This window comes from Antennarius striatus, chromosome 12, assembly GCF_040054535.1.
Source record: "Antennarius striatus isolate MH-2024 chromosome 12, ASM4005453v1, whole genome shotgun sequence".
Classification (NCBI taxonomy): domain Eukaryota; kingdom Metazoa; phylum Chordata; class Actinopteri; order Lophiiformes; family Antennariidae; genus Antennarius; species Antennarius striatus.
Genome location: NC_090787.1, coordinates 15,809,483 through 15,837,223, shown reverse-complemented (window position 1 = coordinate 15,837,223; position 27,741 = coordinate 15,809,483). Strand labels below are relative to the sequence as shown.

Genomic DNA, 27,741 nt, shown 5'->3' with positions numbered 1-27,741 from the left:
TTATTAACTTTTGTTAAATTTATTACAAGGGTTGAATGTAATTTAATGCAAGCATAATTTTTTGGAGTGTAGTATGCAATGCTACAACTGATAAAAAATAAGTGCTTGTTTATAAATCTGGACATTTGTTTTAGCATAACCCCAATTTTGTCTTATTATGGTTAAATCATTTTGCTGGTGGATTCATATTTCCAGTTTGTTCATGTGAAACTACACGCTGTGCTCAAAGTCTACATCCCCTAGTTGAATTCCATTACATTTCTCATTACCGTGGTTGTAGCAGAACTATTTTCTGAATAAGTTTAATGAATTAATCTGTCTTTCAGTTCCCTGGCTCTTTCATTGAGCATATAGATCCACACAAACTATCCGCCACTGTCAGCAGTGGCAGCATGAGTAAGAGTGAGTGCCTGGATAACTACTACTGGTCACTACTAACTACTGGGCTTCAACAGCTCTCTTTGTTAAAGACCTCAAAATACTCCCTTAATTAATCAGTTACATGCTTCATTATTGACAAAAAGTAATCTTGCTCTTTACTTGGACACATTTCAGGTGGTTTTGGGAGTAGTCCAGCACCATAACTGATCTTTTACCATTAAGGCCAATGGTTTCAGAGTGGTAAATGTAATGTAAATTGGCCTCGACAAAAGATACAGTAGTAATAAAAGTGTAAGCTGCCCTTTGTGCACTGTGAAAATCTCAATGACTGTGTATGGATATTGTAACATTACGTTTTATCACATCGTTATAATATATTAACATTAAATAAACCTACACATGAAGACTGGAATGTAGCAACCATAGCATATTTTAAATCCTCTGATCTTCCCTATAAAATCATAATGTTTTTTTTTGTTGTACTTTCCCTGTAAAGACCCACATCGTTATATTTTTAACCATGTACAAAGATTTATGTTTGTTTCTGGTAGTAATAAGCATATTTCCAGTAATAAGCATATTGTCCGTTTGTTCTCCATGAAGTATTCTACATCTGCAAACCCGAGGTACTAATACGACAAACAACTACAATTCAAAATATCACATTCATGTTGATTTGCAAGAACATAACATAAACTAGCAGCATACACAACAAAAACCTAAAACAGCAAAACCAATAAATAAAACAGTATTTAGACACAGGCACTTAGTCCAGAAGGCAATTGCATTAACATTAACACGTAAATACTGTATAACAAGTGACAATAAAAAAAATCTAAGGAAATGAAAATGAATTAGCTACACAATGGACAATGATATCGATTCCCTTATACATATATCATACAGACACTGGATACTCCTATTATCTTCACTACTCACACAAACACAGTACAAATGTACAAATGTCCTGCTCTACTAACAAATAACATATCTTCATTCACTGTGAGAGAAATAACTATACACTTTTTTTTTTAAATTCAGCCGTAGAGGTATTTACAATCTGAAGTGTTGCTTCCTTAAAGGGGCTATGTAGAACGTCTTATTATTAAATACATTCAAAAAATTACCAACACAATGTTGGTCAACTATGTCAACTATGTTGCAGGGACACCTATTGAAGCTAGAATGCTCGCTAATTCCTTACTACAGCAGCACAGTGGCTCCAGGCAAATAAAGGGATGATGATAAACTTGATATTTTTCTCCTATAATAGTATGTAAACAGTTGCTAATAGTGATTTAACAAGAGCTTATAAAAGTAACTCATACAATATTGCTGAAAGTGATTATAATAGTTAAGTTTGCTGAACTTTTTCTTTCTTTATTTGTTGGGGGACAGCCAAATAACTTAGTGATTCATTTAACAGGTGGCCAATTCTGACATGTAGCGCATTTTTGTTAAACCCTGCATGTTTTCTTACAGTTGTTGATGGAGGTTTACTACATATGACAATATGTTCTGTCGCCATCAGTCACTATGAGCATGAAACTGGCCGAAGCATGTAGGCTTCTGTGCTGCCATAAAATCTGTTTCTTCTGCATCATGATTCCATCAGTGCCTTAGCAGGTTCCCATGGTGCTGATGGTGGTATAGCTGAACTTGGACATAGATGCTCCCGTTGCCATAGCATCCTCATCATTATCCCGAAGCCCATGATGACGACAGCGATGGCAAAGCGCAGCACAGCACGAGAACGTGGCAAGCAGAGCTTTGCGGAAACGTGTGTTCATGAAGCAGTAAATAATTGGATTGACGCAGGCAGATGTATAGCACAGCAAATGGATAAAAGCGATAGGTCTCCCAGAGAGGGCCTGTTTGGCAGAGACATCATCAAACGCCCGCCAGGTGTTGGCACAATAAAGTGGCATCCAGCACAGAAAGAACAGGACAACAATGACCACCAGCATGCGGATAACTCGCTTCTTGGCCTCCAGCTTAGCCTCGGATGTGTTACTGCGTGGTCCTTCTACCTTGGCCGCCCTGGTGGATGAAGACATGGTGGACATCTCCATCGATCGCGGTCGCTGGGATACATTAACATAACAACCATCTCCATCATCGCTGCCAGTAGATACTGTTGAGGTCAGTCCATTCTTCACATCTATTTGGGAGAGCACAGAGAAAGGGAATTTGGGACTCATATAATAAATGACTTATTTATGGATTTAAAACCTGCATTATTTTACTTGTCTTTGCCGTTCAAAGTCCAGTCCAACTGTTGAACAAAATAGTTCTCATGTGTAGAGAAGGTGGTTTATTGTTTTTGGAACAACTTGTGCTTTTTGATAATTTACTTTCATGCCTGTCTGATGTTGCACAAGGTTTTTATTCCCCTGTATTGCAGCATTTTTCTTATTTTTTGACTAATATTTCAACAACTGGATTTTAATAAATATTTTATCAGTAAAATTGGCTGCAGCCGGTTCATTTAAAAAGTGAATTAATAAATGAGGCACTGTGCCACAGCTCTGCGCTAATGCATGCAGCCATTTGTAAGGTTTGTTTTGAGTGAATCATAGCTCTTAAAGACCAGAAACTCACCTTAATGAAATGAAGGACGAGGAGTTCTTGCTGAACCCCAGCAAGCTTCTGGGGATACAGCAATTTATTCATAAAATCTAATTCTACAAACTACAACTCACATTGAGTATAGTAATTAGAGTACTACACCAGGCAAATAAAAACAGGAAGTGGAACTGCATAGACATTTTATGTCTTTTTCTAAACCACGCCTGGATTATTAAATCACAAATTTTCAAAGAGGTATATTAACAATTTTCTTGTGCTTATTCCTTAATTTTGTTGTTGTTGTTGTTGTTGCTGTTTTTATTTGTTTGCTTTTACATCATTCATTTTTAAGGCCATCTCTCCCTGAACAGATGGGGATGTCCAGGCCTGTGGCTGCCTGCCAATGCCCTCCCCTAATGGAGCCCAAGCAAACACACACCCTAATGCTATCATCCAGACACACTGTGTATGCCCACAAGGGCTTGTGCTTCACTTAAGCTGCACACATTACAATTATTGCTGTGCTAAAGAAATTATGTCAAATAAAATTGAAAGTTTTCATTATTCAGATAAATGATGTGAAATGTAAATGATTAATGAAGCCGTTAGAGTCTGGTTGGTGGTTTCCACCATCCAGTCATGTAATCTCTATCAAAAAGTCAATAAAAAATTCTGGATGCTGACGTGTTCATAAACTTATATATGCCCAAATTAGGAAAGTTAAATGTTAATATAACACACATGAATCACAGTGCTATGGATACAAAAAGAACAGTCCAGATTTTTTTACTGCTGAAAACCGGCCTGTTGAAGTGAGACAAAAATCAGATCATATTTTAATTTTTGAAACCCATTTTGTTACCACTTTTTTATGACGTGGAATGTTGTGTAATAGCAATTCCACCAATGACAGGAACATGACTAACAAGTCTTTTTAAAAGTTTGGTTTCAACTCATTTTATTTGAAAAGGCCTTTGACAAAAAAAAAATCAGAAGAGGGAAAACTCATTTCTCTTTTCAGGTGTTTCCTTTTTTGATGTATTATCTAATTATATATTGTTTCAGATAACGAGATGTCTCTACTTACTGTTTTAAGGTGTATAACCTGTGGTCAGCGATGTATTTATTATGTGGTGTATAAATAAAGTCTTATTATTAGTGGTTAGACTAGCTTTTTTTCAACTTAAATTAATTCTTTTTTCAACCTCCAACATTACTAATGAAAAGCCTTACCTAATTTACCTTCAGCAAATCACAAAAATGTACAAAAAAATTTCAAAATTGTATTTGCTTTAATACGTTTGAGTATGGAAATATTAAATACTGTTTTATAAGGTATTTTCAATGCAGATCAAATATTCAAATGTTGAAACATGTCTGATGGAAATACTCAACAATTGCTTGAGGTCCTTCAATCATATGAGTAAACTTAATGCATTTGCATACACTTGGTTAATGTGTAATGGGACTAATTATTTTCAAGAACTATGTTTGATAATCTCATTTTCAAAAAGCACAAAAAAAGCTTCTGGGTGCCTGTTTACTTTTCAGGTGTTGCTTTTATTCATGGCCATTAGTCATTAATCAAAGCTTTAACATGCAGTGTGCATTTTCTCACCAGCGGTGTCTTTTTTGTGGCCCATCTCAAAGTGGATGCCTCTATAAAGTTCCCTGGAGATTAGTCCATAAGCCACAATCATCACCAACCCTGGGATTGCGAACAGCACCAGCAGAAGAAGAATATACCTGAAAAAGAAACATACGGGACAGTGTCCATGAAGCCATTGCATACACACATAGATGAAATTCTTGGTACCCCTCCATTGATGAAGGAAAAGACCCACAATGGTCACTGAAATAACTCGGAACTAGCAAAAGTCATGATAGATAATGTTAATGAGACTACTGCGCCTGTCAACAGGTATTTTAAATTTATTCTATAGAACCACAATTTGACAGCAATATCTGATTTTTATTCATCAATTTATTTTTCTAGTGTACTTTTGTAAGTTTCAATTAATTTCAGTGACCATTGTGGTTACTTTAATTTCTCTCATTAGCAGACGGGTACCATTAGCAGTCAGTATAACAATCACATGTTGATGAAATATTATCTCATATGTTTTCAAAAAAGCAAAGAAATATCACATTTCAGTGTCGCTCAGCCTCTTCTACTCTGGATTTCTTGAGAAGATGTGATGTTTTACGGCACGGAATATAAAGTCATGTGACACATTTCTTTCTGCAACTGGAAGATTGCTGTATGTCCTATAATTAATGTTTTCTTCATTACATCCCGCTAAGCGGTGAAGTATTGTAATTGTCAGTGTTTGTGTGTTCGTCCATCCATTCGTTCGTCCACCAAATATCTTCACTGCCGTTGCAGAAATATGAAAGACAAAGCACATTTCTTGGGCAGCAAAGGAGATGAAAATGAGATGATGACTAGGTCAAGGTCAAATTCCAACTTTCGTACTCATCGCTGATTTTTGGTGGGCAGTCACGTGATACCATACATGCATTCTATTGGCTGATGGCATCCAGAAGTCTGCTAAGTTCTGTGAGTCTCGGACTTCCGTGAGACACAACAGTGCTTTAAACAGAGCGTGAGAAAAGGTAATACAGATGGAAGGTGGTGTAATACTAGTATGAGGAGGGTTCATTAACTTTTAAATTACCATAAATAATAAGATAAATACTTCTTCGCCCTATCGCTGGATTCGTTAATCACGTGTGGTTCTTGGAACGCCTTAACCGCGGGGAACGACAGCGCACTGTATACCTTTATAGTTACACATCGCTAAAACCTGATGAGATATAATCACAAAACAAAAAGAAACATTTTCAGGAAGCCAGAGGCACAAAAATGTGTAGGTCAGGATAAAATGTTGAATTCACGGGTGTCGTGGGATGTTGCAGTCTGACTGTCTAATTAATGTTGTGTTATCACCAACCTGCACCCCATCCACTGTTAAAGTAGAGGTTCATAATTATGACCTGATCCCTTACCTGCAAAAATGCAATCTGTGTAGATTGATGCATCTACTCAAAACCCTAAATTACATAGCACCACAAACTTTAGACCATGCTCCATATCCAAACTTAGAAGAAAATTAGATTTTTTATTGTCAATAGAAATACTCAGACACCTCACATATGTTTATTTGATATACAACAGTAAAATGTCTAGACGGTAAGCAAGAAAGTTGGCTTTCCTGTGCTGTGGTGTACTTGGTTGCCCTGATATTTACTTTTAATGCATGAGCCAAAAAAGGTGCTGGTGTACTGTATATCTCAAGATGAATTTATTGCACCACCAGAGTGTTTTATCTTCTCAAACTGGATTATCATTTTGAGGAAAAAGTCCTCCTGAAAAAATGCTGATTATAATAGGACAAATATACAACAATAAATACATCCAGTTAAAGTCAACAGAGATAATTTCGGCAAAGATCATATTGCATGTTTAGTGTTTCTGTGTGGTTCTAAAGCACACACATATCTTTGTCTTCAATATGAGCCACTGATTCTTTATATGCCTTATTTCTTGGGGGGAAATGACATCTGATGACAGTTGTGTGTGTGGTAAGTGTGTGTTTGTGCTCTCTGAGTGCCCTCTAGCTTTAAAACGTTATGGGACTGATATTTGTTCACCTACTTGTGCACATTTGAGAGTTGTGACGGACTTCTATTTTCATCTCATCGTACATACTGTACATGGCAGTATTATTTGAGAGGAATGTTTCCTGCGGGGCGTGACATATTTCTCGTCCAGTACATCACTAAGTTGTTGAAATTCAGTAGTCAGTATGAGTCAGTAAGGCTGAAGATCTATTATTCTTTCTTTATAAATAGCAGAGGATGACAAAGAGCAGTTGAGTCAGACAGACTCTAGCGTTTGGTTTGATTTTAGTTGATCTTAATCAAGCATACCAATCTATTAACAGGTAACAAACACACCTTTACTGGGTTATAAATCATGATGGAGTAGATTACCTTTATGTGAGGTATTATACTGATAACTGGTAGGAAAAATGACTTAGCGTAGTTTTACACAGCTCCGTCATCTAGTGTCAGCTTATGTGTCAATATTTTAGACAGATGTTGGGAACTGAAGTGACTACGTGACTTTATAGCTGCTGTTGATTGGTGCTCTTAGTTAGATAAAGATGATAACCTCTTTCAAGCAAATGACTGAGAATTTTTTTTTCTGGTTGTCCATCGACACTGATACATAATCACAAAGCAGCGCAAAAGAGTTGCTTCAAGATCTCAAAAGGAAACACTCACCACGTTTGCTCTGCTGTTGCGAGGGGCCACATGTGGCGACACTGGTGAGCGGTGGTGTTGTCGGGGCGCTGAAAAGAGTCCAAGTCACTGATGATTGGATATGGAATCATGATGAGGAAGGCCAGCACCCAGGTAGCAGCGATCACCCGATAGGCGTGAGATCGGGTCTGCCACACCCGCGACTTCAGGGGGTTGCAGATTGCGCTGTAGCGCTCAATCGCTATGGCAACCAGGCTAAATGTGGAGATGCTCACTGATATGCCTGTAGGAAAACAACAAAAGATCGTTTTAAAATTAAGTAAACATGCGTGCTTCTTTGTGTTCTCAGGTGTTATTGTTTTTTTTTATGAATGGAAAGTTATTACAGCTCTGCACACAGAATAGAGTTAGGGTGAAAAAAAATAGAAATAAAAACATGATGGCTGATGTGCACTTAATATCAACAGTAATAACAAAGACAAAATGTGGTGCTCTGTGGAGACGTGTTTGTGAATGAATATAATGCAGAGAGGAGGTTTTGATGGCTATCTGGGTGTTGGTAGAAGAAATCATTTTGGTCCAGGCCACTGATGTGATCTGTCATCTCCCTCCTGACAGGGCAAGACGGGAAATTACCCTTTCTCTTTACCTCAGTTATCGTGTATGTGTGTGTATGTGTGTGTGTGTGTGTGCGTGTGTGTTTGTGACTCAGGCATTCGCTGTCTTTTCGGTGCCTATGGGAGCAGCTTTAGAGCAGATCCCATTGAAGCAAATACCAATCAGTCAGCAGTCCCTCCACTCAGTGCATCATGATGATGGCTCTCCTTTATTCAGTGGCAGTGTGCTTAATTTAATCCACCTTTTCTATTCAGTTCCCGGAGGTTTATTCCCGCAGGATAAGCACAGTGTTCCTGTCTCTAAATTTCACATTACCTTAATAATTTTGTTGTTGTTCTGTTTCACAAATTTCATTCTCTCTCATCTTCATTTGCATGTGGTATTAAGCATATTTTTATATTCCCCCGATTTTTGATTTTCTTTTTTTTTCCCCCTGTAAATGATATACAGCACATGGATGTAGAATTTAATTTCCAAGTGCAAGAAAACAGGAAAGAATTCCGTGACTATGATCATATTTTAAGGTCAATTATTTATATAGTCATAGTTATACAGGAGCACCTTGAGATACGAGCTGCTTGACATACAAGCTTTTTGAGATACAAGCCATTGCTCTGTCCATATTTTTGTAAGAATGAAATCGAAAAGATAGGCGATAGGAGCCGTGCTTGGGGACACCACCGCTAGTTGCAAATGGATACATCAGCTGACAGTGCATCTCATTCTTTTCCATGTATTGGTGAATGGATGCATCATCAGCTGATGTTGGATGGGATCTCATTCTCATTCGCAGAATAAAGATGTCCTCCTGACTTTTCATACTTTAATATTGTTTATGTAACTTAAATATAATTAATGTTCCACAGGTAAAGCACACATGTCTATTGGTTGATTTTAAAAAAAACAACATGATTTTTAATTTAGGAGGTTTGGGGCTTTTTGACATGGCTGAAACGGATTAAAATGGCTTTAGTTGCTTTAAATTGCAAAGATTTGTTTGTTACAAGTTGCTTGAATTTCTTGTGACTTTATATAATATGTATAAAAACATAATTTTTTACATACAAAGCTGCAGTGTGACCATCTTTTTATTCAGAGTTAGGTTTAAATTCAGCTGAGCAGTTCGTTGGTGGATCTGACGCCCCACTTGGTTCCACTCCCAGCCTTCCTGGGTGAAGGCTGCATGTGCTCACCACTTTCCTTGTGTCTCACACAGCCAGAACATATACGTTGTAAGGTGCATGTTAGCCTATTTCTCTCCTAAACACAGGATTACATGGAGGATTGGACCCGTGGTTGGAGGACTGATAACTCTTTATAAATGTGTCCAATTGTCACAGAATTTCTTTAGGTAAAATGAAGATACTTGCCTGAAGTCATAAATACCCACTTGAAGTCAAATGGTATTATATTGACTCTCCCTACCTCACACAAATGATGGTAAGAAAACAAAAGAAATGCCTTTTCACTGTTAATCTATAACCTCTGTTAAGTGGTGGACAGGAGGTCACAGAATACGGGATCTCACTGGCGGACCAGTTTCCATGGTTTTTGTTCATGCATCTAAGTGGAGTTATATTCCAGCAGAGTCCCATTCAGGTCCTGTTGGACATCAGTCCTTCAGATCTCAGTGCAATATGAGATTAGCCTGTCAGGGAGTGTAAAATGCAAATGTAGGCATTTAGATGATTTAGTCAGGTTTGAAGACAACTATAATGATATATATGAGACAGGAGTTGGCTAAACTGTGAGATAAAGGAAAGGCTCAACACATATGGAACTCTCCTTTATCATCACCTTCAAAGCGTATCCGCAGTGCTTGCATTCCTAAAAGTGGAAATGCCCTTTTCCCTAATTTCTCCCCCATTCTCTCACCCATGAGGTAGGACACTATCTTGCACATGGCAGCTCCAAAGATGAAGTCCTTGAGGATGCTGGGGATGAGGGTGAAGGGCATGCAGAAGACCGCCATCATTAGGTCACTGACAGCGAGCGACAGCAGGAAGGTGTTGGTCACTGTACGCATTCGTTTATTGACCGTCAGCACCACAATGATGAGCAGGTTGCCAATTACACTCAGGAAGAAGATGAGCGAGTAGAGCAGAATCAGGAAAGTGTGGTCCACATCTAGCACAGAAAAACAGAAATATTACATAAGAATCAATACGATGACTCTTTCTATGAATACTGACAGACAAAAATGTCACATTCCTTTTAGCTGCTTATTATGGTTTATTGGTTCATTCAAACTAGCTGAGAACCCAAGATCTTGATTTTATTTCATTTGCATTTTGTTGCTTTATTCCTCAATTTCCTCCTTGCATTTTACGACAAAAGCAGGAATGCTAAGTGCACCTAGTAACAAAGCCTTCCACACACCTGCATGACTGATATCTGAGGACATTTTACAATATGTGAAAATATTTGAAACAGCAGGTTTTCAGTCTGGGCAGCAGAAAACGTCATGTCGTGGCCATGTGCAAGCTGAGAGCTTTTATCTACTATGGCACAGATGTTAACTGTACCGAATTTGATTTTCTAGCTCGTTATTACTCTCAGTGCCCTGACTCTCAACATCATCAATGATAGCTTTTTAAAGTTTAATAATATAGTGTAATAATTCCCATCCACTACAATAACATGCAGGATAACAAATGCAAATACAAACCCGATGGCATCTGATATAGTGAATTCCTTTCTGCTGACGATGCATCCTGATTCTTTCATCAGAGCTAATCACACAAAGTAAAATGAAATGATTGTAAAATGAAAAATGTTGTGATGCATGCGATGCACAGAAGACTGATGCATGCGATGCACAGAAGACTGATGCATGCGATGCACAGAAGACTGATGCATGCGATGCCTGCACAGAAGACTGATGATTGGGAGAAGAAAGCGACCTATACTCCTTCATTACTTTCTCTCTCCAATCTAATGAAATATGTTGCCTAATCGAAGTCAATTACCTTTCCTGTGTTCACTCTGGCTGTGCAGGAAATACGGATAATGCCATCAGTACATTTACACTGTTCCTACAGATTGGCACTTCCAATAGCTGCTCCTGGTTGTGTGTGTTGAGAGGAGGAAGCAGCATCAATCACCTTCTCTCACCAATGTTCAACCTTGCATGTACAACTGTCGGTGAAATATTTTTAAGTTCTGCAGCATGACTGGGTCCATTCATTTGATGGGAATATCATTTTCCATGAGAAATTTAAAATTCTACACCTCTTAGATAGAGCTTATAGAAGGCTTTCGCAGGTGCAGTTTCTCTGCAAGTTTATATAGTTTTTAAAACGTTGCGTAGTTTTTTTCTGAAATAGATTAACTGGTCCAACTCAGCTGGGTGATGGCGTGATGTGAAACCATCTGTCAGAACATTCAGTATTCAGTATTTCAACAGAACTATGAATTACCTGTATTTGGATTTTCTGCTACTTTATCAGTTTTAACTTTTCATATCATAACAAATTAAGATGAGTCTTCATTCGTCCCTCACAAGCCTACAGTCTGTTACATGGTCGATCCTTCGCCGCCTTTACTTTGATTGAATTTGTTAGTCATTGGTTTCTTTGTTGATTCACATGTATGAATCAACAAAGAACTTCAGCTTGTCTTATTTGGATAAATTCAAATCCAGACGGTGGATGGTTGTATTTCCCAAACTGAGGGGTGAAAATAGCTGTTTTAGTTTTCTTATTTTCTAGTTGGCTTTCTTTGATTGGACTAAATGGTAGGAGAGTTTGTGAAACCTATAACTATGACATACAGTAACTATGGCCTGCTACTTTGTCACAGACTGTTTTTTTTATTTCCCTCTATTATTTTAACCGACTGATTTTAACTAAAACATTTGAACCAATATGGATGTACTGTACAGTATTACTTGAAAGCAATCCTTTGATACAATATACTGTATAAAACACTGAAACTACAACTCTATGAGAAACCATTACAGAAACCAACACCACTATATCTCTATCTTTAGTTTGCATACAGGCTCGCTAATTATTTAGAGAGCTATTTATATTTTAAATAGCCAAATAACAGAAGGGAAGCCTGTAGCACTTTGTGCGCCCATCAGTCCTGTCTGACTGTTTGTTCTGGCACACAGACTCTTCTTTGTTTACTAGATGTGCTGTGAGGAGGTGAGTCGTTCGCAGGGCACTTGACTTTCAGTGCAGGCCTACGGTCAAACTACTTCTGTCAAGGATGTTACGTGATCAGTTTGTTCTATTATCTCCACCTAGAAGGTCATGTTTTCCTTAGTGTCTGCCAACCTGTTTATTTGTCCGTCTGTTAGCGACACATTTGGTAACAATTCCAAAGATAGAACAGGAACTGCAGTTTTCCATACACACAAGATCATGGATAGCCCCCGGTTTTTGGTGTATGTTTTCATGGGGAAAGGATTTATATACAAATGCTGTGCATGAATAAGAACGCAACTTGTGAAGAGAAGGGATCTTCTGGAGGGAGTGATCAGCCTTAGCAGAGGTTGGTGGCTTCTTGTTTTGACATTGAATGCTTCATTCATTTTGTCCTTATTGCACTTATTTTTCATATGTATCTTAACAATGTTCATAACCTCCATGTGCTATCTTATTAGTGTATATCTATCTGATTCTATGTGTGTAAATAATGTCTGCCCTTATTGATGTGCATGTTCTGCATTTTGCAGGATTGAGTGCCGTTGTGCAAATACACACTCAATTGAAAATACTCACACTGACTGAAATTCTTCTTGCTTATTTGATGATGAGTTTGTGTCTCGGCTGTGAAAGGCAGGAGCATTTAATCCATAATTTTCTTGTAACAAAGTCGTTGAACCAAAAAAGTTAATTGCATGGCATCATCAGATGTCAAGTGAAACAAAGAATGAATTGATTATTAGGCTCACAGTTAATCCATGAATATTTAAGGTTTTAATGGTTTCTCTCAGAAGTATTTACCGTGCATTACTCACACATCTTCACCTAATACATATGCAATGTGTGTCGCTTTCCATCCCTGTTGGCCCTTGTATCACTGCACCTATGAGGGGAATGTGGGCTCTGGCCTTGTAAGACCGGGCTATTGGTAAATGTCACAGCTATAGAGGCTAATCCAACATGGTAAATGTCATCTAAGCTTGAGTCGCTAAGCCAACTGAAACCCAGAATTGTTGATAGAGTCACTGAATAAAAGCACTTTCTTTTAACAGCACAGGAGCACAGAGCTAAGGGTTATCAGGGTCAAATCATCAAACTGCATGTTGGTTGCTTAGAGCTCAGACGTTCAATGAGATGTGAGATGAGAGGGTGTGAAGCATGAGATGATACCCAGAAATGGGAAAGGTGGAGCACTGAGAGAAGAAGGAAGTAGAGAAGAGTGAAATGAAATGCAAATAAGACTATTTATTTGTTATGCACTCCAAAGATAAGACTTCCAACCAGCTGATGACAGCTGCTTATACATTTATTTGTCTATGTGCATATACTCATCTGTCATATGTCTTACAGTGAATAATGTGCGACAGGCCTCCTGCAATTCATATTTAGGACTGACATTTTTTTCTCTTCTAAACCAGTGAAGTTGCAGTGAATCTCTGTGTGGTATCGTCTGCACGCATGTTTCAGGTATGTCATTAATTCATAGAGTGTACTACATATTTGTAAAGGTTGTAGGTACAACCTATTTCTGCATTTCCATACGATGTGAAAAAGCTCCAGATCAGGACGTGTTTGACATTTAACAGACCAGGGGTCTGGTAAACATATCTCAACCTTTAGATATTTAGTTTATAAAACAAGAATTCCTTTAACAAACTGTACTATTGCAGTCTGAGCCTGATAGTATAAAAAAAACATTGGCACGATGAGCATTTAGATTGGTTCCCCACATGTTTCACTTTTACAACGTTCGAGGACTTTCTCACACTGCATAGATGCTACAAGAACAAAATACTCCCCCAGTGCTGTCGTTATGATCAACCACACAACACTTAAGAAAAAAACTGTTTACTCTGTAACCACATAACTATTATTGTGTAAATAACAACAACCTTAACAACTTTGAACCAGTTGCCGAAACTATGAGGCAGTTTGTCAGGAGCACAGGAACTTTGTCGTTCAGTGGTTAACTTTTTACCAGGGCACATTGTCATGGTAACTCATGTATCACACCTTAACAGAAGATTATATTTGAAATACCAGTAACAACATATATTGACACCCCATACTAGTCAATCAATCATCAAAAAAATTGCATAATAGAAGATCTTTCAAATCTGTGTGTAGACTGATGAATGTTATAACCCATGGATAAGAGTATTAATGGCAGTTATACGAAGAAACGTGTACGATGTGGTGGGTTCCAGCTATTTTAGAAGTAAAAAAGAAAATCCTGTCTAAACAGGAGGGAACTGTGAAACACTGCTGGGGAGTATTATTTGAAATCCCTGGTATGCAAATAAATGCACAGATCTGAGAATGAAGTTGACAGCGGCACAACTCAATCAGTCACAGGGATGGACGGAGAGTCAAGATGAGAGGAATGAGCAGCGTAGTGGAGATGTAATGGAATTCTAGAGTAATAGAGTGGGCTGTGATAATGATAGCATCTGTACGAGGTCAGACGGAAGATGTGATTTCTTTATGCAGCGTAAGTGTGCGGCCATATTAAAGAAATACAGCAGGAAATGATGAACGGGTAAAAAAAAAGAAATGAGGAGAAGTGATCATCTGTGAAAGACACGGAGTGAAGGTGGGAAAAATGTGTTTTCCCAATGGCATCTTTCCATGGCATGTTTCCTCTCTTCTTAATACATCAAGCTCACAAATGATGTATAATGCTGTAATTCTCAACAGACATAGCAGACTTGACCTGAACCTGCCAAAATCGACCTATTTGCTCAAGAGGATTGTGATTGGCAGACTTCCGATTCAGCTCAGTGGCTCTGCAATGACTGTGTACTTAAAAAGACCAGTGAGGGAGGAATTTTCTACTTCTAATTCTACAAATACAACATTGCATTAATACTGTATTACTTATAAAGGCAACACATTTATGGAACTATCATGAGGAAAATGTAAAGAACTCAAAAAACTGTAGAAAAAATGTCCCTGATATTAAATTATGCAGATATTAGTCATACATATTTATGAAATCATTTCTGTCTGTTTTATATACTTTTTCAACTACTGATTTATGTCATTACCGATTCATCTGTGACCTCTTATTTGTGATTATTATTCATTGTATGGTTAATAAATGTAACAGATGAATGTAGAATGAATGAATAACATTATCAAGAGTGTCTCATAGTGGCAGCATCAACTGCCTGGCTTTCAGTGAGCAACAAGGCAAACCTAAAAATTATTCCGTTTCCAATAAACTGCAAAAACAGCTAATGATTAAATTGAGAAATCTAGTACCAAAAATATGTGTGATACATTAACAAACCTTTTCAATCTCAAACTTTAAATCTTTTTTAAATATATATATGAGAAAAACTTTTTTTTTAAATTTATGTTACATACTGTATCTTAAATCTTGAATTGTGATTTTTGAAATGTTAACAAGATAATTGAGAAAATACTTTGCCTTAAATTTATGAAAAAAGCATCTCTTATTTGTGATGTTGAGCTGCAGCACTTAACTTTATAACAGAAATGTTTTTCCATCAGTTTTTTCTGATCAGCCAGATGGTAAAGAATGTACATGGATGAAAACATTCATTTAAAAAAGGAACGAGAGAATATTTCAAGAGTAATGAGATGTACTTTTTCATTTACAAGCTCAAATCAAGTTGGTTGATAGAAAACAGACCATAAACTTCCTGCAAGGTTTGAAATACACACACACACACACACACACACACACACACATACACACACACACACACACACACACACACACACACACACACACACACACACCTTTATGCCCTCACTTTGAATCAAGTACAGGTACTAGGAAATGCTGAGAAAATAGCGAAAGCCATTAAATGTAACAGCAGGAACCAGCAGCATGAGCGTGTAGCACAGTCCAGATATGACGCCATCAGACTTTTTAAATCCTCTATGTGGGCAGGATTTGATTCCTGGCTGTGACACACTTTCTCTCCGATGCTTATTTTACTGTCATTCTGTAGATTTCCCTTTAACATAAAAGGAAATATAAAATAATATAAAAACTATAGCTTTAATTTTTTTTAAAAAGACAATCTACCACATGATATTTTACTTTATCTTGTTAAGGTGCCAAATATATGTAGAAGAGCAAAGCTATTCACTGAGGGCTTGTGGTTTTGATTCATCACTAAAATATTCAACAAGCTGTTTCTTTACTGAACAAATTTGCACAAATTGCGTTCACACTCATTAAACTCCAGAAATCGTCAGCTTGATCGTGTCAATAAACCTGTAACGACATGACACCGTGTACTCTTTGATGGCATGACTGTGGGACCTTTTAATGAGCCTGCTGGTGATAAATGTTGTGTAATTTGCGTGTCCGCTCACCTTTCTGCGCCACGCGATGCGGTATGACGAATGTGGAGATGTTGCCGTAGGTGACGTTTGTTGTCTCCAAGTTCCCGGACCCGTTCAGCGGGGCATCAGTGTCTCCAACGCACCCTGGGTACATGTGTGTCTCATTTCGCGCACAGTGGTCCATGTTGTTGCTCTGTTAACCGCGGTTACCAAAAGTTCGATTTTAACCTGGAAATTTTCATCTGAGTCTCAAACATGGTAAAAACATCCATAGACCTTCACCCTCGAGGTCCTGTAAAACCAAAAAAAAAATAAAACTGTAGGTCTTCTTGCTGCTTTGCCCTGGTTTCCTCCTGCGCTCTGAGCGCGTCTCTCTTGGCTCCATGCGCTCACAGGACCGCTGCGCATGAGGGGAGCGAGTGAGCGCAGAGCCAAGTGGTCAACTAATGCTATATAGGGGTGTGTGTGTGTGTGTGTGTGTGTGTGTGTGTGTGTGTGTGTGTGTGTGTGTGTGTGTGTGTGTGTGTGTGTGTGTGTGTGTGTGTGTGTGTGTGTGTGTGTGTGTGTGTGTGTGTGTGTGTGTGTGTGGACACACACGACATTGGATTTTGCTGTGGACACTGTGGATTATATTGTGCTTTTAAATTCTTGCCCGTTTCCTCGCTCATATTTGAAATGTTAGAGTTTATTTCCTCTGTAAAACATAAATTCCTTACGCGTTGCTTTGGGAAGCGTTAGGAGAAGCCCAAAATTAACTAGTTGACATGTTGATAAATCATTCACAGTGGCAGGAAACTAGTGTCAGGAGTTAAACAAGAAATTATTGGCATTTTCCTCCTGGCGTTCTTGAAAAGTAATCAAAGAGTTTAATGAGCAAGAAGCAGAAATCATCCAACAGCATGTGTGCTGAATTCCAGTCATAGAACATTTTTTCTAATAAGATTTCCGTAGAAAAATGTACAATCATGGAAGAAGACGCTGGTCTGAAGGGTTGTGCGGTGTGGAAGTTTAGTGTCCAACAGTCAGGTCTTTCTAATTGTCGACACTAACTTTCACGTGGATGTGAAGGTAGTGATTTCACGGCTTGAATGACTCTGAGCTGTTCCAGTAATTATTTTACATGCGTACTGTCGCCCTCTTGTGGTGTGTGAACGCACGTCCGGTCACACAGTCTGGGTGAGGCAACCTGTGGTTCAACAGCTGTTGAATAATTAGCATCTCATTTGCTTAATACATTTCGCTTGTGTTTATAATAATCATTTCAAGCATTTCAATTTATGAGTCAGTCATCAGTCATCTTCCAGGGGAGACAGTGCCTATCCCGGCAGTCTCAGGGCGTGAGGCGGGGGACACTCCGGGCACGACGCCAGTGTACCGCGGATAATTTATGAGTGGAAACTAGAAATAATATTAAACGGAAGCAGATAAGAAGAATATTTGTCGAGGTTTTGTTGACACTGATTAAAAATGGTACTCTGGAAATAGACGCAGAAGATCCATTAAAACCTAATGTGTGATTAGCAATGACAAACTGTTTTGTTGTTTGCAGTAAAGGATCTGTTGCTGCTGAGGAAATGGTAGGAAGTGTGGATGGTTTTCTGTCACCACAATTTAAACTACCTTGTACTGTATTTCTATTTTTTGTTAAGCCTGGAAAGTACAAGTCATATTTTGACATTGATTTATTTGTTTCTTTGTAAGGGGATGCTATTTTTGGCAAATGTAGTCATCCTTGAACTCTAGCCATCAAGCCCTCAAGCCAACTGTCCATTTTAAAATTTAAAGAAAGGGCCAGACAAAAAGACGCACAGTCTAGTTTGATCATCAGGATAAATGAGAGAACTTGTCCTGACCTCACCACACCGCTGTGTCATTGGATGACGTGTCACAATGATAAATATCAGTGTGCTTCCTCTGTGAGGTGAATAAAAAATATTATTCTGTAAAAATTGTGAGAATGTAAAACAGTTGATGGCCGGTTTCGTAAAGCCATCATGTAATCTTATCTGTTTATCGAATGTTTAAAATCTTGGAATAACATCTATTTGTCTAGCTGAACCATTCTGCTGTACTGGAGGAGCTGCAGATGAACAATACACCTAATGTGTGCCTGGAGAATAGACGTTGTACATGCTTGTTTTTCCTGCAGGCAGTGAAAGGCTGCCTCCTCTGTACCACCTGTACATTTGGGAGGTTAAAATGCTGCTGCTTTCTGAGGCGTGTTATTGCTATGGAGAGCAGGGACTGTCTGCCAGGCCTCCGAATGCTTAAATGACTCCCAGAAAAGAAAAAAAAAAGGGGGGGGGGGTATTATTTCAAACAGCCTACGTCAAATATATTTGTGGTCTAATTAGCTGTTTCAGACAGGTCATGTGTGGAGCCACTTACCCCAGATAAACAGGTCATGTGAGGATGCAAATCAAGATGAGGAGAGAAACTAGCGCTCACAGATGAGTGCAGTAATCACAAACTGGCATTACACGTTGATTACTGATGCTCCACTCCATAAGAGGGCAGGTTCAAGATAATCATTCCTGGAGTTGCACTTAGAGCTCATTTCTTAGAGAGCTGCAGCACCTTTTATACCTACGATGCTGCCGTCACGCCAATGACATGAGTTCAGATCAAATAAACAGCAGCAGCTTTGGAAGATTTAGTCGTTTAGGCAAGACGCGTCATGGAAATACAACAAATTTCATTTTATTCCAGGTAAATAGAGGGTGATGACTGAGGGTAATGGATGGTGAATTCATCAGTGTTGAGTCAAGCTGAAGACAATTTCTGTCTCCTTCCACTCCCATCATCCGTCCTCCGGTTGGGGCTCCTGGACCTCCCAAATCGATTGTTCAAACAAAGCTCCAGGCTTGTAGTGTGTGTGTGTGTGTGTGTGTGTGTGTGTGTGTGTGTGTGTGTGTGTGTGTGTGTGTGTGTGTGTGTGTGTGTGTGTGTGTGTGTGTGTGTGTGTGTGTGTGTGTGTGTGTGTGTGTGTATTGGGAGATTAGAGCCCCAAAACCATCAGTAGTCTTGAGTGCTCACATAGGTACAAACACCAGCGTCTCCGTGTCCTCGTGTTCAAACACACAGAGTGACGCCTGCTCAGATTTGACCATTATCCTGCAGTTGTTCTCATTCTGTGGCAGACAGTCGAGCGCCAGCATGTTTTCATCAGTACTGAGTGGAAAATACACAGAGTCACTGAACTACACACGAAAATGGAATGGAATAGATAGAATAGATAGATAGATAGATAGATAGATAGATAGATAGATAGATAGATAGATAGATAGATAGATAGATAGATAGATAGATAGATAGATAGATAGATAGATAGATAGATAGATAGATAGATAGATAGATAGATAGATAGATAGATAGATAGAAAGAAAGGTAGATAGATAGATAGATTGGTTATGTATGCAGCAGGTTTTCATTTATCAGTCTGACGATGAGCCTGAAGTTATTGCACAGGGCTCCAAACGTCTCAGAGACTCATTACCTGATACACTCTGGACAGTCATGCTTTGGCCTCCAGCGCTCCTGTGATGAAACGAGAATCTATCTTTGGTTATTCTTTAATCTTCACACACCCTGACATTCAAGCCGTCTTGTTGTGTCTCTGTTATGTATATAAAAGCCTGATCGTTCCACCAGTGCTGGTACCCGTTCATTCCTTGTCTTCATTGAAGGTCATCTTCCAGCGTCTTCCAGCTGTCTTCAGGCAGTCATGAGGGCAAAGATCAAGCAGAGATGGGATTTACACCTATTTGCTGGTTGCCCAACAATATATATGTTTTCAGGTCGATCATGAATATATTTATCAGGTTCAGGGTAGGGTTATTATCGGTGGTCGCTGAAACAGAAGATGCACTTTCTGGGAAAAGGTGGAATTAGATGATGCTTGGCTAAGAACACCTGATGCAGCCGGATCGTCTTGTTGATGATGTGATCAGAAAACGGATGAAGATACGGAAGACATAAATAATCTAATGAAACGCCATAGATTATAAACCCATAGAAATGAAAGATGAGTGATTGGCTGAGCAGCTCCTTCTGTGTAGACTGTTAGAGCCATGATGTTAGAAGGAGAACTGCCAGGTTCTTCATCGTCACTGCTGTCAGACTCTCCATTTATGATCTCCATACTTCAACATATTTCTATATCATTGTATTTCATATCCACGGTGCACTGGTGTCGTGCCCGGAGTGTCCCTTGCCTCACGCCCTATGCCACCGAGATAGGCTCCGGCTCCCCGTGACCCGCTGCGGCGGATATAGCGGTGGTAATCTGTAGATGACTGACTGACTGTATTTCTTATATTTACATTTGATCTATAATTTTGTGTTTATGTTTGTGTTTTGCGCTATGCTTGTTACATACATTTTTGTATCTTATCTTATCTTATCTTATCTTATCTTATCTTATCTTATCTTATCTTATCTTATCTTATCTTATCTTATCTTATCTTATCTTATCTTATCTTAACTTATCTTATCTAATCTTAACTTAACTGAACTTAACTTATCTTAAGATAAACCCTGTTATTCAGGAACAACAGCATTCCATTCCAGCTTGCTCTATCAGAGACCATTGGTCTGCACCTTCATAAATCTCCGCACGCATTTTAAAGATTATTTTACATACTTACAATTTACACCACTCTTACATAGACACAAATTGAGTTACCCAATTCTCTACACACATTTACAATATTTGCCTCATTCATAGAGAATATTCAATGTCCCTGTATCAAGGTTAACTCATTGTGATATTGTGTTATTTAAATAACAATGTCTTGACTTCGTGGTTGTGTTAAAACAACTGGTTTAACATCACTATGTGAACTTTTCATCTGAGTTGAAGAACAGTCATTTTTGTATTGTGATATAATGGGCACATATTTTATACTTGAGCAAAAAGCCTTCTTGGTGATATAACACATACAGTTCTGATGCAGAGTTGTTGCCAAAGTAATGAATTAACTTAGGTGTGCATATTTGTTTTGCTTGCATTTGGGCCGCTGCCACCTTTGTCCCAACCCAAGGTTCCTATCATAATAACCCTTTTATAACTAGAGGAACCACCCGTACATATCGACCATAGCAGCCAAACCCAAGAAAATAAACTACGCCCCACAATAACAAAAACCCTCTGAACCCTGCAGATGAATGTTCGAGAAATAAACATGCATTTTGTCTACTCAAGGAGAAGTTTGCTCAGCTAGAGCTTTATTAATTTTTTATCATGCTGACATAGACAATATTCTGTAACATCTGCGAGAAAGTTGGCGGGCAAAACTTTAGATGTTACTAACCTGAGAGGACATTTTATAATATTAAATGTAGTTTATTTCTACAAAAATGGTGATTGCATAGAATTTTCCAAGTTCTAATGTTTTAAGAGGAACGTAGAACAAATTTAATTGCAGCAATGCCTGTATATTTTCCCCAAGGGACTTCAATAATCTAAATTAGTAAAATGACACATAGAGTATACCACAGTACAGTTCAACACAGCTAGAGACTCCTGTGACAACAGGACACACCCATTACAACAGCTGAACTTCCTACTGCTTGTAAAGGTGCCAGTGTCATAAATATTCATATCACAAAGTGCATGTGAAAGGATTAAGACATACAAATGTAGGCAAAACTAAAAAAGCGATTTGGATCATCATGTTACCACTTTTTGAGCTGTCAAGCATCGACAGATAAACTATCGGTCAATATTTCTTTAGCTCTAGGATATATACTGTTGATGTAACAGCAAAAAAAAAAACTAAATTAATATTGTCCTCTTTTGAAAAAGTCACAAATAATACAAAACTTACATTTTAATTGTGTAATTCTGGTTTTATTCAACAAATCAGATTTATGGAAATGATTATGTACGTGATTAATTCCCCTTGATACACATACAGTAATATAACATTGGTGACATTTCAAACTGCGACCTGTACCTTTGACCACCAAATGACTGCTGAATTGCTTCATGGTTACATCTTCCATTCAGAGAAAGATTGCACAGGGTTGACGACTCTCGAGACATTCCTAACACGAGAGACTGTTAAATAAATCAGCCTTTAGTCTCAACTTTGACCCGTAAAGTGGGAGGTGGGAAGTTGAAGATTCAACAGATAACAGCGAAGCTGTGACAGGCGAGCTCCTGCTTTGGATCGGGACACTGAGCAGAAACAAGATGGTGAGTTTCACTTCAAAAACTTGCTTTAAAACTGAGGTTTAGAGATAATTATGTCATAGAATTATTCGACAAATTCAGCAAAAATATTCGCAGGGGATAACTCCTTCAAGGGACAGAAAAAAGAAAAAAAAATAATTGTGGTAAGATGAACAGGTGAGATTAAAAAAAAACAACCCATTAATTTATGCAAAAAAATGTCCATCAGTCTCAACATTTTTCTTGTTAATCAAGCTGAATCATTTCATCACTAATCTTCCATAACTAATCTAAAAGTTCACTTTGTGGTGAAATAGTGGTGCAGGGTCACGTAATGTGAAGGAGTCACACAAGATTGGGTTGGGCTCCATCAGGTAATACCAAACCAAAGCACAAAAAGATAAAATGGTCTTCATGAATATAACATGTTTATCTGTGTTGCTTGTGTTGAACAAACCTCAAATAAGACAATATAGTACGTTTATAAAATGTCTAAATGTTCAAAAAAGTGTCTGTAATCATGGCATTAGATCTGCCACCAATAAAGATCTATCTAATCTAACCTAATCTAATCTATTGAGAGAAGAAATGTGTCATATTATAAAGTGGGATTATGTATTTGACTTTTAATATATGTTGACTACTTTTAGCTCAGTATTAGAAGAGTAGAAAGAGAAATGTCATCAAGGAGTTATACTGGCATCACACCAGGTATTGTCTTCTTCACACATCAGACAAATGAGACAAAGAATATTTAGTAGGTTTATTCTACTTTAGTATTTCAATCAGTCAGTGCAACTCCTTGTACACACACACACACACACACACACACACACACACACACACACACACACACACACACACACACACACACACACACACACACACACACACACACACACACACACATCCTTTATGACCATCTCATGGGGATGTATCAGTAATGCATGTAATGCATGTGTGCAACGACATTCAAAGTCCACATGATCTGAAGGTAAAGCTCCACAGTCAGCTGCTCGCCCATTAACCATTAACCATTAACCAACACTCAGGTGATGACATGTGAAATCAACTTGGTATCTGACTGTATTGGCACCTCTATGGGTATAAGGCTATATAAATAAATCTAGAGGAGACATCCACAGTGCAGAAGGTTGATGGTTCGATTCCCAGCCCTTGATTGAAACACTGATCTCCAGTTTGCTCCCTGGTTTTGTTTCCTGTGTTAATATCAGATCTTTAATGTAGATCTATCACTTCTCTCTTAGCCTTTTTAAGAATGTTTTCATTGCATTTCTTTAGGAATTGATTACTAATCTGACTTGTTTACATCAAAATGGACCAAGATGCAGGTAGAGGTATCACTGATACGACATGCCTCATTGTCCCTCTTTTCCACGTTAGGACATGTCCGGCTACAAGCCAAGGCTGATTTCTTTGACCAAGAGGCCGGGTCACACATTCGGCTTCTACCTGAGAATGGAGCAAGGAGAGGATGGTCATCTGATCCGCTGCCTGGACATGGGGGGTCCAGCTGAGCTGGCTGGAATGAAAGATGGAGACCGTCTCCTGCGGGTTAATGGAAAGTTTGTTGATGGACTGTGTCATTCAGAGGTAATGTGATATTAATGAAGGACGTGAATTAAATCAATAGTGACACAGAACACCGCGGTGCCACAGGAAGGCACTAGAAGATTATCAGACAAATCAAAAATTTGACAAAAATATGTCAAGGAATGACAATAGTAAACACTTTTCCTTTCATGTCATCATTTAGTAAGAAAAGAGTTTTTTCTTTGACCACAGATGATAATCCGAAGCATAATTTAAAGTCATCACACCCGTTTAATTATTTGGTCTATTCCCACTTTGTAAAATGTTATTGATATATTTCCTAATGTGTTCAGCAGTCAAGAAGATAGCCAACGCTACTCTCTGTTAACTTTGTGTGAAAAGGCAGGGGTCTCTAAAAATATCAAGACTCATTAAAGTATTTACAACCTGATTGAGGATGTGGGTGACATCAAAGCAAAAGAAACAAGTGCCTGTGTACTTTTTAGTAACATTAACAGGCTAACAATCATTTAGCTTTGATGGAAAGAGTGATGAAGAAAATATATATGTCTATTTTTATTGGGAGCTTTTCAGGAGATTATTTAGGACAACATTGTTTTGCACAATATTCTAATCATTCATCTAATAGCATAGAAAATTCTTGTATCATATCATATTTACGTCTTGCATGATCCTTTTAAAACAGACATGTCTTATTAAACCGTCCCGTTGTGAATGTGTTTATGGGACAGGTTGTGGACCTGGTGAGAAACAGCGGTGTAACAGTGGCATTCCACATCCTGGATGAAGCGTCCTACAAACAAGCCAAAACTGAGGGAGTGAACCTGTCCAACCCTCAGAGCCCATCACTTGCTAACGGTGTGGCCAAACACGCTCCGAAACCCAAACTCTGCTACCTGATTAAGTCCAAATCAGGTTACGGGTTTTCTCTTCGCTCAGTCAAAGGTAGGAATAGTTTGATTTGTGAATTACAACTGTCAAAACATACAAAAACAATCATCCGTTTTAGATTTACTGCACCGAAGCACTAAATAAGTTTAAATGACTTTCACGAATGATTTACAAGATGTAATTCATCGTTTTTGGAAAAGCTACAAAACTTTTCCAATTTGATAAAAGTGTAATATACATAATTAATGAGAAGAGCAGAGTGAAATCTCTCGTTGGGTCAGACGTGTTACGTAGAAGTTTAACCTCTAACCCACAGCAGTGATTTACTGTGGACTGACGGCTGGGTGTGATTTGAAGTGCAATAAATCACAGTCAACGAGAAAGAGTGTCCTCGAAAACACTGTTTGGTTACACTTTAACACAACAGCAGTGGATCTTTGTGAAAAGTCATTACAGATACGTGTGAACATTAATCCATTAGGGAGACAGAAAAAACAACAATAATAGATGAAGTCTTTGGATGTAAACATTAAGATTATTTGCAATTTATGTATTACAACTGATGCATCACCGAGAAGTTTTTTTTTTGTTTTTTTTTTGCACATTCTTCCAGTGAAAACTGGGTTCCTAGATTTCCCACAATTCAAATCACCAAAAGTTAGCACTTAGCTTTGCTCAAACCAAAGATTATGACCTACCAGATTGATAGTGAATGCATTTATTTAATGCACTTATTTTTCTTAAGTGGTCCTGTTGTGTTTTTTAATCGCAGTCACAAATTAATCTCAATTGAAATATCACAAAGTCTAAATCTATTTTGCTATATTTTCTTTCTTTTTTTTACCACAACATCTTTTCTAGATGAGCCGGGGGTTTTTTTTGTGATAGACGTGCTGCCAGGAAACGTGGCTCACATGGCGGGCGTTAAAGTCAACGACCGTCTGCTGGAAATCAACGGGGAGAACGTAGAAGACGCTTCGCACGATCAAGTCGTGGATAAGATCAAGTCGTCCGGTGACAAGTTGATGATCCTGCTGGCGGATGAGGAAACGCATGAGCACTACAAGAGCAAGCTTATGAAGATCGGATCATGGTTAGCCACCATCAAGTACCTCCCACATAAGCCACGCTCCATCAACATGACCAAAGCTTCTGATGGCTATGGCTTCCTGCTCCGGGAGGATCCCAAACAGTCAGGCAAGATCAGTATTAATATTAGAAATAACTGGTGTTTGTGTGAAGACTATTTTGCATAGAGGAGTGTGTGTGTTTTGACAGTGTGCCCATTATCTTTAGGCCATTTCATGAAGAATATAGACAAAGGCAGTCCAGCGGATAGAGGAGGTATGAAGGAAGCAGACAGACTCCTCGCTGTCGATGGAAAAGATGTGGAGAAATGCAGCCATGAGCAGGTGGTGGACATGATCGGTCAGAGCGGCAACAAATGCAACCTCCTCGTGATCGACAAAGAAACAGACCAGATGTTCAAGCTGGTGAGCAGCGTTTCAACTTTCTAAGACTATAGATGAAACATCTCCATCATGTCAGCGTTCTGTCCCGTCAGGGGAAAGTGTCTCCAATTGTTTTCTACGAGGACAAGAAGACGTCCAACTTGCCACCCAGTTACAGCGAAGCCCTCAATCTACCTACTCCCGGCAACTCATCTGTACGACCTCAGGTCACGAAGGAGGAGCTCAAACCTAAGCTGTGCACGCTGGAGAAGGCCTCAGCAGGCTATGGATTTCACCTGAATGGCATTCAGGGTGTATGTGGACAGTATATCCACGAGGTAAAGGTCATGCGCTCAGCCATTGTCACAGAACTATTTCGAATCAGTGATGAAACACACTCGGTTCCAGGTGGTGAAGGGCGGAGCGGCCGACAGGGCAGGTCTGGAGGATGACGACATCCTGGTTGAGGTCAACGGAGTGAATGTGGAGAAGAGCACCCACGAAGAGGTGGTGGAGATGATCAAACGCAGTGACAGCAGGCTGGAGATGCTCGTAGCCAGCAGGAGCGTCTACGACCAGCTCACGACTGAAGGAGTGACCGTCACGCGCCTTCTCCTCGGGAACACATCGTACGCTCAGGTTCATCATGAAGACTCTCCAGGGAGCAATTCGAAGGCCAGACAGGAGGACAACGCAAAAGCAGCAAGTTCCAACAAAGCAGTAAGAGAGAGGGTGAGCAGCGCTTTTTTATATCATTTTATTTAGCGAAGCAGTCTGAATGTTGGGACGGCATCCAACACCTTGGTCCAAAGTGAAATAACTCAACAACTAGTGAGCAGATTGAAAGAAACTACAATAGTGAACATGGTCAACAACTTATTTTGGAAAGTTCAGCAAGTCCAGCATTCTGGCATGAATCCTGTTGAATAAATGATCAGGTGGGTTTACTGCAACCATGAATGTGTTTTGGCTCATCCCCACTGAAACAAGGATGCTGGTAACAAATAATTTCATTGTACAGATAGTGAAGGTTTCAGATATCATTAGGGGATCACGGTTCTTCTTTTACTTCTCATTTTTATGCTTTTCAGCATCTGCTTTAAAAATAAGTAAATAAATTTGTCTACGCAGCAAAACGTTCCTGAAAGATGTTCAGTATTTTAAACAATAAACGTTTTGTGTTCTCTCCCTTCTAGAAATCGTCATCTTCATCTGAAGACAGCGTTGATGTGAGACTCTGAAAAGCCATCGCCATCTTCATTTTCTGATTCGGCATCCATCCATCTAAAGTTGCTTCTTTCAATGCTTTATGCTTGTCTATACAATCAGCTCCACG

At 38.8% G+C, this 27,741-nt stretch overlaps 2 protein-coding genes across 3 annotated transcripts; one reads left to right on the top strand and one right to left on the bottom strand.

Moving 5' to 3' along the window:
- Positions 1-1,907: 1,907 nt before the first annotated feature.
- cckbrb (cholecystokinin B receptor b) lies at positions 1,908-16,497 on the bottom strand. Its single transcript, XM_068329898.1, has 5 exons — positions 16,344-16,497; positions 9,712-9,963; positions 7,240-7,501; positions 4,568-4,695; positions 1,908-2,542 (listed from the first exon to the last, which is right to left on the bottom strand). The coding sequence occupies exons 1-5, from the start codon at positions 16,495-16,497 to the stop codon at positions 2,001-2,003; spliced, it is 1,338 nt and encodes a 445-aa protein (XP_068185999.1). The 3' UTR covers positions 1,908-2,000.
- On the top strand, positions 13,429-27,741 carry pdzk1 (PDZ domain containing 1). 2 transcript variants are annotated; one of them, XM_068329895.1, is made up of 8 exons: positions 13,429-13,457; positions 23,893-24,102; positions 24,795-25,008; positions 25,816-26,151; positions 26,251-26,447; positions 26,519-26,743; positions 26,814-27,137; positions 27,602-27,741. In XM_068329895.1, the coding sequence occupies exons 1-8, from the start codon at positions 13,449-13,451 to the stop codon at positions 27,644-27,646; spliced, it is 1,560 nt and encodes a 519-aa protein (XP_068185996.1). In that variant the 5' UTR covers positions 13,429-13,448; the 3' UTR covers positions 27,647-27,741. The 2 variants fall into 2 exon arrangements, with proteins under 2 accessions (XP_068185996.1, XP_068185997.1); XM_068329896.1 differs by lacking the exon at positions 13,429-13,457 and adding an exon at positions 22,481-22,512.